This window comes from Sinocyclocheilus anshuiensis, unplaced genomic scaffold, assembly GCF_001515605.1.
Source record: "Sinocyclocheilus anshuiensis isolate Anshui unplaced genomic scaffold, SAMN03320099.WGS_v1.1 scaffold183, whole genome shotgun sequence".
In the NCBI taxonomy this organism is placed as follows: Eukaryota; Metazoa; Chordata; class Actinopteri; order Cypriniformes; family Cyprinidae; genus Sinocyclocheilus; species Sinocyclocheilus anshuiensis.
In genome coordinates this window covers 1,371,826-1,386,165 of record NW_015548309.1, presented here as the reverse complement: position 1 = coordinate 1,386,165, position 14,340 = coordinate 1,371,826, and the positions used below count along the sequence as shown (strand labels likewise).

At 37.6% G+C, this 14,340-nt stretch overlaps 1 protein-coding gene across 1 annotated transcript in view; it reads right to left on the bottom strand.

Moving 5' to 3' along the window:
- Window positions 1-14,340, bottom strand: part of LOC107656220 (signal peptide, CUB and EGF-like domain-containing protein 1) — a 64,877-nt gene that overhangs the window by 43,334 nt on the left and 7,203 nt on the right. Inside the window, exon 3 of the mRNA XM_016443983.1 lies at window positions 12,036-12,161. Coding sequence (XP_016299469.1) covers window positions 12,036-12,161 — 126 coding nt within the window. The remainder of the gene's footprint in view (window positions 1-12,035; window positions 12,162-14,340) is intronic.

Below are 14,340 nucleotides of genomic sequence, written 5' to 3'. Positions count from 1 at the left end.
TGTGTGTGTGTGTGTGTGTGTGTGTGTGTGTGTGTGTGTGTCAGTGTGCGTGTGTTTGTGTGTGCGTGTGTTTGTGTGTGTGTGTGCGCGTGTTTGTGTGTGCGTGTGTTTGTGTGTGTGTGTGTACACATGGATGTGTGTATGAGTATGTGCTGTCAGCCTGTGTATGTATGTTTCCATCCATCTTGTATTCCGGTTCTATTGTTTATAAGCTCCTTATAAAACTCGCACTGAATGTTATACACTGGAAGGCTGAATGAGCATCAAAGCTTCTGTAAATGAGGTGTGGAAACAACATGCCAGTTTCCTCCACTGTTCAGAGTAACACCACTGCCACTCTTCTGTCACTCATCACTATTGTGGCATGTCTTTCTCAAAGGCCATTTGTGCCTGAAACTTTATTTTTGTATCATTTTATTTGAAAAGGTTACTGTCGAATGTTCAATATAACATATTTCCCCACATCAGACTAGAGGTTACAGGTCTGTATTCACCATTTATACTTGAAAACCACTAAAGAGTATCACGTTTGGAATTCACTTAGCCGTAATTTGAATAGACAAGATGCACATTCTGGTCATATAACTCCATATAACTTTAGTATTTTGTTAAACAAAACAAAAAGCAAAGCAAAACAAAAATAATGAAAAAACAAAACGGCACCAAACAAACAAAAAAAGCCCCAAACAAAAGCAAACAAAACCAAACAACCCAAAAAAAAAAAAAAACCCAGACCAAATAAAACCAAACCATAAAAGCAAACAAAAAAAACAAAAACAAAAACAGACCAAATGAAACAAAAACAAATCAAATAAAAAAACAAAACAAAACAAACAAATAAAAAATGAAATCAAACAAAACCAAATGAAACAAAACAAAAACAAGGCAAAAGAAACCCAAACAAATACCAAGCAAAACCAAATGAAACAAAACAAAAACAAGGCAAAAGAAACCCAAACAAATACCAAGCAAAACCAAATGAAACCAAACAAAAACAAAACGTAAAAACCAAATGAAACCGCATATATAATGTTTTGTTTTTTACATAAAACGTTGAATACTGATATTTGAAATGATTTAAAACATGAAAAAAATAATAGAAATGTGAAATTAAAACCACCAGTAGGTGACAGCAACTGACTGTTAATGAGTGAGTCATTGAGATAAAACCTATTCATTCAAACGACTGATTCATTCAGAAACAAAGCTTTTGACTGTGTTAATGAGTGAATCACTGAATCATATTACACCGATTCGTTCAAAAAGCTGATTCATTCAATAGGTAAACACAAAAACAAAACGTAAAAACCAAATGAAACCATAAAATAATTTTTTTTTATTTATAGACATGATTTGAATAGACAACGTAAGTAAATTCTCATAAAATTAAAATTATTTGTAAATATCGCAACACAACATTATTTGTACCAAAAATACGTAAATAAAAATACTTATAACTATGATTTTTTAAACTATTCAGCTTCCATGTGGTCAAACAGACTTTAATAATGCCAATTTCATAAAAGATGCATGCCCTAAATCATACTTTAAGAGGGGAAATGATACAGCACAAGAAGACTGAACAAAAAACTGAAGAACAAAGACAATTTCTGCATATTCTTATAAAATGCATTGTAGGAAAAAAAACTACAATATAGCAATAGCTTCAGTGAAATTTACATTTAGTAAATGTGAAAAAAAAAGAATAGATACAGAAGCATTTTTGCCGTCTACAATTTAGAATGCCTGGAATTTGGAGTATTAATAGACAAATAAATCAACGTGCGTGCACTCTGTGTCTGATTTGGTGATATAGCCTACTTGATAATGTCAGATCATTACAACAACACTTACCATATTATCGCAGACGATGCTGTATATCGCACACCCCAGACTCGACTTGAGTGGAAAATGAATCATCCGCGGTTGTGCGCGCGCACTTGTTTGCACATGAGCAAAGGTGTTTTTAGGAGTCTAACTTGCAAACGTCAGACCACTGATTCGTCAAACCTGCTTTCCTGCAGTCAGTGTTCTTCTGACTTTTTTGTAGTAAGTAACGAATATGCTTCGGGGAAATGTATCGGAGTAAAAGTATACATTTTAACTAGTAAATGTAGTGGAGTAAAAGTTGGCTGAAATATAAAAACTCAAGTAAAGTACAGATACTCCCAAAAAATACTTAAGTACTGTAACGAAGTATTATTACTTCGTTACATTACACCACTGGTCATAAATGAATTATCAGCGCTGCACTCACAGACATGCTCAAATTTACTGTTACGTAGATAGAGACTGCGGTGACTGTTTCCACACTGTGTCACACTGACATAACTTTTGATAACGGCAGTGTATGACAGCTACTGTGGACCAGTGTTAATTTCGTCAACGAAGACGACGACGAAAAATATTCGTTAACGAACATTTTTTCTGTGACTAAGATGAGACGTTGACGAGCTAAAACTAATATCTGATGACGAAATTATGACGAAATGTATGCCGTGTTTTCGTTAACTAGACGAGAAGGGACTATATGTTATAATGTTTTTTGAGGACTACCGGACATTCAAAATACATCCTATAGGCTACTGTCTTGTCCTTCAAAATGTGCGTCCCTGTCAATGGATTGCAATCAGATAAGGGCCGTTTGCATATCTAGTCTCAGTATGGCAGCCGCAGTGGACAGATAGGCTAATAAAATGCGAACTAGCGATCTGAAACAATGGCCTTAGCACCCGAAGGGGTAGGGATAAGGTGACCAGACGTCACGTTTTTCCCGGGAGTCACAATTCGTTGTCGATTAACTTAAAGTTAGTGAAGTAAAGATAGTAGATAGTGAAGTAGATCGGCGTAATTGCGCTGATAGCAGTGCTCTCTCTCGCGCACGCTCCACTTCTTCAGTTCTCATATACAGCGCGCGATCAGTTCTCAGAGCTCAAATACACACACAGCGGTCCAAATGTCTATCGTGCAGAGTATCTCACGTAAATACAGTCGGTTATGGATTAAGTGAACGTAAACAGGTGGGTGAAAACTGAACGTGTGTCAGTATCGCATGCATGCATTCCATCTTAAAGGGACAGCATTCCTAATGAAGTACCTATCCGTGTCATTAATGTTAACCAACAAAAGATGTTAAACAAACTGAATCTGAAAAAATAGTTTAATTTGTATCTCTTTCGTATTTGTCTTATTCTGCTTCTTTTTCAAAAATTATATATTATATATATTATATATGAACAACTATAGTTTTTATAAGTTGCTCCCTTTTCACTACTGTTAAAGGGATAGTTCACCCAAAAATGAAAATTGTCATCATTTATTCAAGTTTTTCCAAATTCAATCCTTGATTCAAATTTCTCATAAGCTTAACTGATTTGGTCTAAAGAGAGAAGAATAAATGACTATTTTTGTTTGAAGACTACATATAAAATAGCTACCAAAATAAATGTTGGTAACTGCAGTTTGACTAAAAGTAATGACTAAAAGTTGACAAAAATGCAATGACTTTTTGTTGACTAAAACTATGAAAGATTCAAATTACTAAAATGTGACTAAGACTATTAAGTATTTTCGTCTCAAGATAAAGACTAAGACTAAATCAAAAATGCCTGTCAAAATTAACACTGCTGTGGACGTGTTTTTGTTTACAGCCCTGTCTGTTTGGAGTGTGTTGAGAGGCAGCAAGTATTACAAGCTCTTTATTTGTGTATACCTTTATAGCCGTTAAGCGCCTGTGCACAAAAGCATGCTCTTCAGCCCACTGACTTCACTATCTCCCGTGTAGCTTACAAGCTAAGACTACTGGGCTAAAGGAGACACTGTCTAATGAACTTGGGCTTTTGTGTCCTGAGTGGATCTCATTGGTTTGTATAATTTATTTGAGCTAACATCATAGCTAAAGTCTGGACATGCTATTCATTCTCTATTTTTTTTTTCTAATAAATTACGATAATGCGCATCAGCTGTATGAACGCAGGACATACATAAACACACATACACGTAATCTCATCCACAACATGCAGACACAACCACAGTTTAATTTGGTCACAGTGGTTTATTATGTGGCTCCTGGCTTTACCTGGCGACATAACTCTTATTATAGCATCTGCGGGGCGTCTCGTTAACACAGCCAAGACAGCAAGGCCTTTACTGTCCTATTAACTACTGTAACCATCAAGAGAGGGGGTCTTTATGCCCTCGTCCACAGAAGCATCCCTGTCTGCACCAGGAACCGAAAGCTTTTTGTACTATGCGGTAGGGTTTAAAAGTCTGTGATTACTTGTGAAAATGCTTCTATGTTACATTGATTTAATATAAATGTTTAAAAAGAATCTCAAAGACATAGATTGAAATATTTGTCATCAAATTCTTCTATTTATGGAATTCAAAGTATATAACACACAGTAATTTTATAATATTACAACCTACACTGCCATTCAAAGGTTTAGGGTCAGTAAGATTTTTAATCTCACCAATGCTGCATTTATTTGATCAAAAGTACAGTAAAAACAGTAATATTGTGAAATATTTTATGATATATGTTTTCTATTTTAATATATTTAAACATTTAATTTAACCACTACTCCAGCCTTATACTTAAGAAAACATTCTAAAATGCTGATTTGATGAACAAGACAAATGTATTATTATCATCAATGTTGAAAACAGCTGTGCTGCTTAATATTTTTGTGGAAATCTTTTTCATTTTCAGGATTTTTGAGGAACAGAAAGTTCAAAAGAACTGCATTTACTTGAAACAGAACTCTTTTGCAACATTATAAATGTCTTTACTGTCTATTTTTAGTCAATTTAATGCATATTTCAGGAGAAATATATGAGACAAAGCTGATACACAAATAATAATAATAAAAAAAGATAAAAATTATAAATGAAACATAACCCAAAAAACTCCAGGTCTCTTAAGTTATAAAAGGCCCAACTCTGAGCAATAAAATTTTCCTCTGGGAAAGTGTTGCCATGTAACACCCTAAATACACAAGCTTTACTTAATTACATTTTATCTCCAAGCACATTATAAATAATTTGCGATCTTTATTTACAAGCGCTTAAAGAATTAATGAAACTTTGTGGTTGATACCTTGACCCTTCCAAAAGAAATGGCATGATGCTATTTTGTAGATTGTCACCTCTTCTTTCCACTTTCCTTTTACTACTCTTCTTTCCTCCCTGAAATGCATTTCTTCTCCTGAGAATACGAGGCCACCCAGATCACAAGCTTTTATCTCTTTAATGCCACATGTAACAATCCAGTCGTGGTGGCGTGCTTCTTATTTGTCAGTTCACAGACGAGAGTAATATTTGACAGAAGGGTTTGGAGAAGACATGCTGGCTGCCTCTGTCTCGAGTGACTTTGTAGCTGCGAGCGTGTTGTGCGCCGTGTTTAATGTGTAAATGGAAACAGATATCATCAGTTTGACAGCACTCTCTTGCTTTAAAAGGAGGGGAAAAAAATAACATTTCAGCTGTCATCTCTCAATTAAGGTCCTCTCTGCCAAAATTTAAACAAGAGCCCTGGCATCCCGGTCTGCGAGTTTAAACTAGAATGCTTTTGTTTTGTTCGATTGCTCTTGTGTAAACTTTAATTTGGAAGAGATCTAAGATGACATGACACAACAGGGAGAAAAAGAAAGGGAGAGAGAGAAGATGACGGAGGAGGACACTGAGAGAGAAATTCAGGGCAGAATAAAGAGAAGGCACAAGAATCAAAGAGTAAGAGGAGAGGACTAAACAGAACAGAAGTGAGTTGAAGAGAAATAAACTGAATGGAACAGAACAGAACAACAGAAGTTCAGCAGCAATCAGGACTACACAAAACGGGACAGAAAAGATAAGAACAAAAAAAAAAAAAAAAGTGAAGTAAGGTGAATAGAACAAAGCTACAGAGGAAAATAAAGCCCCTTTCACACAGAGATTCTGGAGAATACACTGATAATGTGTCCCTGGACCATTTGATTTTGGTTCATTCAACTGCTAGTGATTTTCTGGAATCTGTGCGTGCATTCACACACATCCCGCAAAGATCCCATAAAGACACATGACATCAGGATGTGACGTAATGTTCGATCACTAGCGCATCGCGTACCATTCCACTAAGCTGGTGAACGTTCTCAGCTTCAGCGCGGATAGTGAGGAGGAAATGTTACTAGGTCCCCATCCCAGGATCAATCCCGGGACGTGTTTGTGTTCACACAGAAGGCACTCTGGCAATTTTCTGGGATCAACGCTCTGTGTGAAAGAGGCTAAAGTGAAGTGAACAGAACTAAAGAGAGCAGAAGTGAACTGAAATGAAGAGGAAAAACTAAAAAGACAAAAGTGAATTGACAAGTGAACAGAACAGAAAAGAACCAGATGGGTGAAGTGAAGTGAAGTGAAGTGAAAGTAACTCAACAGATGTAAACAGAAGTGAATAGAAACTGAAGAGAAATGAAGCAATGTGAAGTAAACAGAAGTGAAACGAAGCAAACAGAACAAAACTGATGTGAAAATAGAACAGAACAAAAGTGAACAGAACAGAAGTGAAGCAAAGTAAAGTGAACAAAACGAAGTGGAATGACCTCAAAGGAAGTGACCAGAAGAAAAGAGAATTGAAATGAAGAAGTGAAGAACAGAAACAAAGTGAAGTGACACAAACAGAACAGAATAAATCAGAAGTGAAATTCAATGAAGTCAACAGAAGTGTATGAAAGTGAAGTGATGCGAACAGAACAAAACAGAAGTGAAATGAACTGAACAGAAGAGAAGAAGTGAAGAACAGAAGCAAAGCAACACAAACAGAACAGAGAAAAATCATGTGAAGTGAACAGAAACAGTGACAAACAGAACAAAACAGAAGTGAAGATAAATTAACTCAAAAGAAGCTAACAGAACAGAAGAGAAGCAAAGTCAAGCAAACAGAATAGAACAAAATAGAAGTGAAATTAACTCGAGAAGAGAAGAGAAGAGAAGAGAAGAGAAGAGAAGAGAAGAGAAGAATTGCCCTGAAGTAAACACAACAGAATGGTACTGAAAATTCTCTCGTTAAAGTGACCTCAGTTACAACATCACCCCTGTTGCAACTGTAACTACATGAGTTTTCTTCTCCCATTCTGATGTTGGAGCGAGAAGGGAAAAGCAGCCAAAAGATAAATAAACAGCAGCGGCAGCGCAGGCATTCATAAAAAAAAGAGCCAAATGATCAACACATTGAGTCCAGCTGTCTACGCGGAGAGAAAAAACAAATAAGAATGGAAATGAAAAAGACAGAGGAGCAGCAGTAAATTGCTCTTTAATCAGCTCCCCATTAGCCAATCTTAGATCAATTAAAGCTTTAACTTGTTAACAGGTGGAGATCTGAAATGACTTCCTACACAAGATCAGCCAGGCAAACAAGCCACAGCACTGATTTCCGTATACTGTTTCAAAGAGCTCGCGGTTTGGTTAGCACTCAGTACTAGGTTTGTTTGAACACACTCTGTGAGTGTGTGCGCGTTTGTTTATGCAGAACATAATCAGTGGCACAAGCCACACTAAGGCAAGCATCACAATTGCTATTGCTCATCCCATGTGCTTTACTCTTGCTTGGGCGGGTTGGGTATCTGTGAAATGGATTTAAACATGGATTTAAAACGGAGTTGAATACTACTTTTATTGTAAGCTGAGAACATAAACTACAGTGAATACAAGTTGCTGAAATATGATGCTTCGCCCTTCAAACAATGTCATTTTAAACATAAGATTTATAGAAGACAATTTATGTTAATAATGCTTATTAACATGCTTGTTCCAATTATAACACTAACAACCTTAAAAACTACATAGCAACACTTTGGGAACCACCCACAAAACCCATGTGACAGAGAGTTTTGTATGAACCAATCACATTTCCATCAAAAAATGTAGAAATCTAGTTAAAAGTCGTCATTAATTATCTCTGAAAAGGTTAAGAAATACATACTAGGAGAAAATGAAATAGAAAGAGAATGTCAAAAGCACAAAAAAGGATTACAGGAAAAGGTCATCATAAAAATGATTCATTTAACCTTTCGAGAAAGTCAATAGTTCTAGTGGTTTCACTTCCATCTGAACTTGCCATAATGCGCACAGATGCCAATGAGAAACATGAGGGGGGCTATGAGAACACGTCATATGACATTAAAGCGCCAATGAAAATGAATTAGGTTTCGAAAGAGCAAACAAACACACACACAGATGATGTGTGAATGAGAAGCATCAGCATTAAGGAGACAGGAGAGAGTAACAGGAAACATGACGAAGCACCATATGACAACATCTCTTTGACCAAGGAAGTGTATTGAATTAAGCTCTACCGAAAGACAATTTTAGCCATTTTATTAAAACAGAGACTTATTGGCAGTGGTGGACAGTAACGGAGTAGTTTTAATTCGTTACTGTACTTAAGTACATTTTTCAAGTATCTGTACTTTACTGGAGTAGTTTTATTTTGAGTAACTTTTACTTTTACTTCACTACATTCCAAAGCATAAGATCGTACTTTTTACTTCACTACATTTCATAAAACATATCGTTACTCCTTATAATATATCACGTGCACTGACACGCAGAAGCGGTGTCTGATTCAAGAACGAACTGATTCTTTTCAATGAACCTTTTAAATCGGTTCGCAAATCGCACCAAACGATTCATTCACGAATTAGAATTAACCGATTGCAGCTGTTCTCGAGTCGACAACTCACTGATTCAAATGATCCGTTTAGTGCGAGTCTCCTGTGAACTGAATTCACAAGTAAGAACCGCGCGCGTGACTGATGCTGCTAAAAGTAAGTTACTAATGTCGAATTTTAGGATTAATTATTGTAACTGAAAATCATATTTAGGTCAAAACTGTCAGTTGTTTGTGAACTAAATCTGCTGTAAAGGGTGATCTATTTAAGCCCACTGAAATGCTTGAATGCAGACACATCAACATCAGTGTCTCTGTTTAGGTACTTTTACTCAAGTACTTGATTTGTGTACTTCGTCCACCACTGCTTATTGGAATCATTTTATGTGGTAATAAACTTTATGCCACAAATGCTTTATTGAACCTCTCAAATGAAAATTAAAGTGACTCAAAAAAGAGACAGCATACAAGACAAAGAATAGGACAGGGAGAGAAAAATCTCTAAATGGTTGACTTTTTCTGTGTCAATCTATTTCTAGATAGAGGTGAAAAGGGCTGAGACAAATACAGACAGAACCAGATTAAATCCAGTAGAGAGGACGAGACAGAAAAGACAAAGAAATGAAGAGAAATGTAGCGAGTCATACACACATAACTGGAAGCAGAGGGAAAGACATAATAAGAGCAGCAGAGGGAGGGAGGCTCGAACAGGAGAGCCCCCTCAGCACTGCTGATGGCCCTCTACGGCCTTGTCTTAGTTCCCAGAGCCATCATTTAGACTTGTATTTGAGACATTCCACAATAAAGATGTCAAATAGAAGGCAAGTCTATCGCCTCTAGGGAAACAGCCTGGAGTTACTCCAAAGAGACCCACAGCCAAGATAACCAAGAAAATACAGAGAGAGGGAGAGTGCAAAGACAGGACTGGAGAAAGAGAGAGAGATTTTAAGGAGGAGGATGAAAAGTAAAGTTAGAGAAAGTGAAGAATGAAGGGTTGATTGTGAAGGAAAGAAGTATAGAGATTACCATACAGTATTATCACAGTTTTTAGGCACTGTATTATGGTAACACCTTGGTTTTATGGTCACGGTTCCATGGTTGTACCACAGTATTCAAATAAATAATTTAAGAACACCTTGCTTTTTTTACGGCCAATAGTTCAATAGTGGGAAGTGTCTACCTATGAAATCATATAACTACAACAAGTGATTTTGATCAGAATAACATGAATGCATTGGACTGCCCGACAAAGACAGACTTTATTAGCGCTAATAAAGTGCAAATGTTCGCAACATTGTCTCAACCAACTGCGTGATTTAGGGGCATGACTGTTTATTTGGTCTAACAATGGAGGACGGAGGGAGTGCAAACATTTTTTTTCTTAGTTGTTTGGTTCTTCTAGTGGTGAAGAAATGACCAACAGTCTCAAGTATTGTAGTAAACTGGTTGCATATTATAAATTTGTACAATCTCATTCAAATGTTACATATGATATCTACTCTCATCCCCCTAAAGGGATAGGTTTTCAGGTGGACCTTCATTTGACATTTCACTGACATTCTAGCTACAAATCATACATTTTCATACTAGTCAGATTGTACAAATTCATACAAAATAAATCATCAACTGGGGTGGGATTGGGGTGGACATTCATGGTGACGTTTTACCTACAAATTGTACATTTTCATACCAGTCAGATCATACAGATTCATATGATATTGCCGATTGGGGGATCTTCGCTGTGATGTTTTACTTACAAATCGTACGTTTTCATACCAGCCAGATTGTACAAATTCATACGAAATCTCAGACTAGGGGTAGGGTTAGGGGTGGACCATCTCGGTGATGTTTTATCTACAAATCATACGTTTTTATACCAGTTGGATCGCACAAATCATTAGGAAATCTCCAGCTAGGGGTGGGGTCATGGTTTACCTACAGTACAAATCTAACATTTTCGTACCAGTCAGATTGCAGAAATTCATACAAAACCGCCAACTAGGGGTGGGACCTTCATGGTGACGTTTTAAATCATACGTTTTTGTACCAGTCAGATCATACAAAAATCTTTCGGAATTTCCAACTAGTGCAATGCTTACTAATTCTCACAAATGACACACTTCATCTTTAAGTGCTTTGTGATATCTAATTACCATGGTATTACTATTATCTGATGTCACCATTGTACCACCACAGTTGTTTTGAAAGAGACACAAATTAGGGAAAACCATCTAAAGGAATCATGCAAGTTGATGTAGCAAGGCAGAGGAGGTGCTAAAGGTCTCTGAAGGTCTGAACCCTGGTGTCTTGCTCTGGGATCCATCATCATTACAGCATCTAATGAAAAAGGATGACCTCAGCATCCTGAAACTCAGCTCGCCACACATATTTGCTTTGGATTATGAGAGCAGAGAGGAGATGAGATGAGAGCGTCTCAAGTTCTTCATCCAGCTGCTCAGAGGCACCTCAGTTATCACCAGTAAAATATGGAGTGCCACAAGGATCTGTCCTAGTACTATTTAAACTGAGCTGGATGTTGACATCACTGAATTCAATGATGAACTGTCTTTAACTGAAAAATTAGTTTACTATTGTCATTTTGCATTATTGACACACTATTTTCCTAATTAATGCTGTTCAGTTGCTTTGACACAATCTGTATTGTTAAAAGCGCTATATAAATAAAGGTGACTTGACTTGACTTGACTTGACATCAGTGCTGTCCTCTATCTCTTTATCTCTTGCGACATTGATGTTTGGACTGTAATACGAAGTCACCATGACGCCATAAAGCCACCACACTTCAGGTTGATAAGTCACTTTCAACCAAAGTCACATCTGCACTCACTTAGAGGGGTAATGCAGACAGACTCGCTACAAAAAAAAACAAAAAAAACCCCACACTTTTTAACGAATTCTTGAATCCCCACAGCAATCCAGCAAAACCATGAGACCCGGCCCTAACTCTCCGGGTCATGGAATTTCATCTTTGAACTATTTCAATAAATATGAGATGTCAGGTTATTCATTTTCTCTCAGCATTTTCTTCCCCTACTTCCATTTTTAACTGCTAACATAAACATGGGACCCGACTACCGATTTCTGGGAATTGGACGCGATTGCGCCACTGGTGACATTTGGGTGATATTTTTAAGAGATGAAAATAATCGCGAGGTTCCTGTAGGCATGCTCCAGTCACAACGGGGAAGGAATACTGGTGCTAGATGTGGCTCGGCTGGCCTTTTCCGAGGCACTGCACGGAGATCACTGAGGCAGATTTGTTTACATTTGCGAAGGGGGTAATTACAGAGATCGTTAGCCGGGCAAAGAAAGCTCATCTGTAAGTCCATCAGGAGAGGCAACTGAGTGTGTATATTTCTTTCTAGCATCTTACCAAGACAGTTGTGCCCGTCATCTGCCAGCATGAATCCGTCATAGCATGTGCACCTGTAGTTCCCAGGGATGTTGATGCAGTCATGAACACATCCACCATTGTAGTCATTTTCACACTCGTCCATATCTGAAAAAGACAGCACACACACAAAATGAACCTATTGAATCAGTACAGATCAGACAAATATACCCAAATACAAATTTAAAACCCAGCAATATGAAATCGTTTTTTGGTGCACACTGAAGTTTCATAGGTTATGCATAGGTAACCCTTAGCAAAGACTGGTTCAAAGTCAAATCTTACCTTTGATACAAAGCAGAGGTTAAATAAGGAGGTTTAAGAAACAAGCTTTCATTGCTGCTGAGTTTGTACAGCAGACACACGCAAATGGGGACAATAAAATAAACACAATGTTTCTCTCTCTTTCACTCACATATACTTGAGAACATTGAAATCAGATAGTCAGCAAGTGTCTGTTTTCTGCCAGACGATGATCGCGGGTGTCTGCTTTGTGTTTTGCGCTACCTCAGAGCGTGTGATTTAATAAACCTGGCTTGTGCTCTTGGAGACATATGGCACAAACTAAAAATATCCACGTTATTTCCCACAAAAAAACACTCACAACCCACATTGTGCAACTGCGGCTATGGGGACAGTGAGAACTGCGTTTAAGAATGTTTTGTTTTTCTTTTCTTTGCAAAAACATCTACTCAAAACCGAAAATCTATCCACACAGTAAAATATTGAGTGTACAGTAAAACACACTAGTGCACATACTCATGCCACAAACACAAATCATACACACATGCAGATATACACCAAAATTATGGAGGCATAAATACTTCACTAGTATTTTATTGGTTGTTTGCTTCTTTTGTCAATCAAAGAGAGTCGGTTCTGGCTTATTGTGAAGAAAAGGGCCATCACAGTAGACAAACACAGAGCAAACTCATCACAAAAACATCCATAAACACTCCAGAGCAAACAAAAAGTTCATGTTACACTACCGTTTTATCTAATGAACATGCTCCCGAAGAGTACTACATCTACAGGAAGGAAGGGAAAAATTTGATGGATGGAGGGAGACCCCTAAAGGTAAATGAGATGGAAAAATGACAAATTCAAAGGTTAAAGTTTAGATATCACCATATATAAAGGCCACTTTAAAATAACACAGTGAGTCTCATACAAACATTATCATGAAATATCATGAGACTCGCTGCATCCATCAGTTGCATTATAAAGGCAAAACATCCAAGAACAGTAAGAAAACAAGTGTGATTCGAGGTGATAATGTTTTTAGTTGTCTGTGTGTGTGTGTGTTGCGGCCGTTTGCAAGGCTAACAAGGTGCCAGCGAAGGTGTGAGGGTGACGGGGTTGTTAAAGAGGCAAACGGCCAGTTAGCTTCCAGCTGACATACTTCCTGCCTCGGAGCTGTTGTTGATATGTGCCGACAGCGAGTGGCTGATGCTTGCTGCGGTTTCTGCTGTCGACACACGCAGATCTCTAATCGAAGGAGAAATGTTTACGCTCAACATCCCATCAAGCAGATTTAGCACCTCAGCAGGGGTGGAGCCCGCAGGAGGCAACACCTCAACACCCCTATGGTCCAACATAACACGTCCAAATCCAAACTGCTGAAAAACGTGCAATGCAGAGAGCAAAGAAAGAGTGGGGCCCTGCAAAAAACACCTTTTTGACTGACTAGGACAGAGAGAAATGATGACGCTTTGCTAATCTGTTTCTCTGTAAAGTTTCCCACTCCTGGTGTTTAGTACAGTTGAGCAAGCAGAAAGTGGTAAAGAAGTGTACAACTTATATAAACTGAAGCATGTGCCACCTTAGATTTTGGAACCACGTTTCATAGTTTCATAATTAATATGCACGTTATTATAAACAAAAAAAATGCTGGTCTTAATTCAGAAATCACTCATTAAGTCAATCCATATATGTACTTTTGTCAACATTTAGATTTAAAGGGATCATATGATGCGATTTAAATGTTTCCTTTCTCTTTGAAGTGTTACAAGCTCTTGGTGCATAAAAAAGATCTGTAAAGTTGCAAAGACTAAAGTCTCAAATCCAAAGAGATATCCTTTATAAAAGTTAAGAGTCAACCACGCCTACCTAAAACGGCTCGTTCTAACACGCCCCCACATGTCTACCTCACGATGTGGGAAGATTTGCATAATGCCGCCCAAATGTTCACGCAAAGAAAGAAGGTGTAACTTTTATTTTCGCTGTAGTAATGTTGTTGCCGCCACTGCCATGTCGTGAAGGCGCTGTGTGTTTCCTTGTGAAAGCG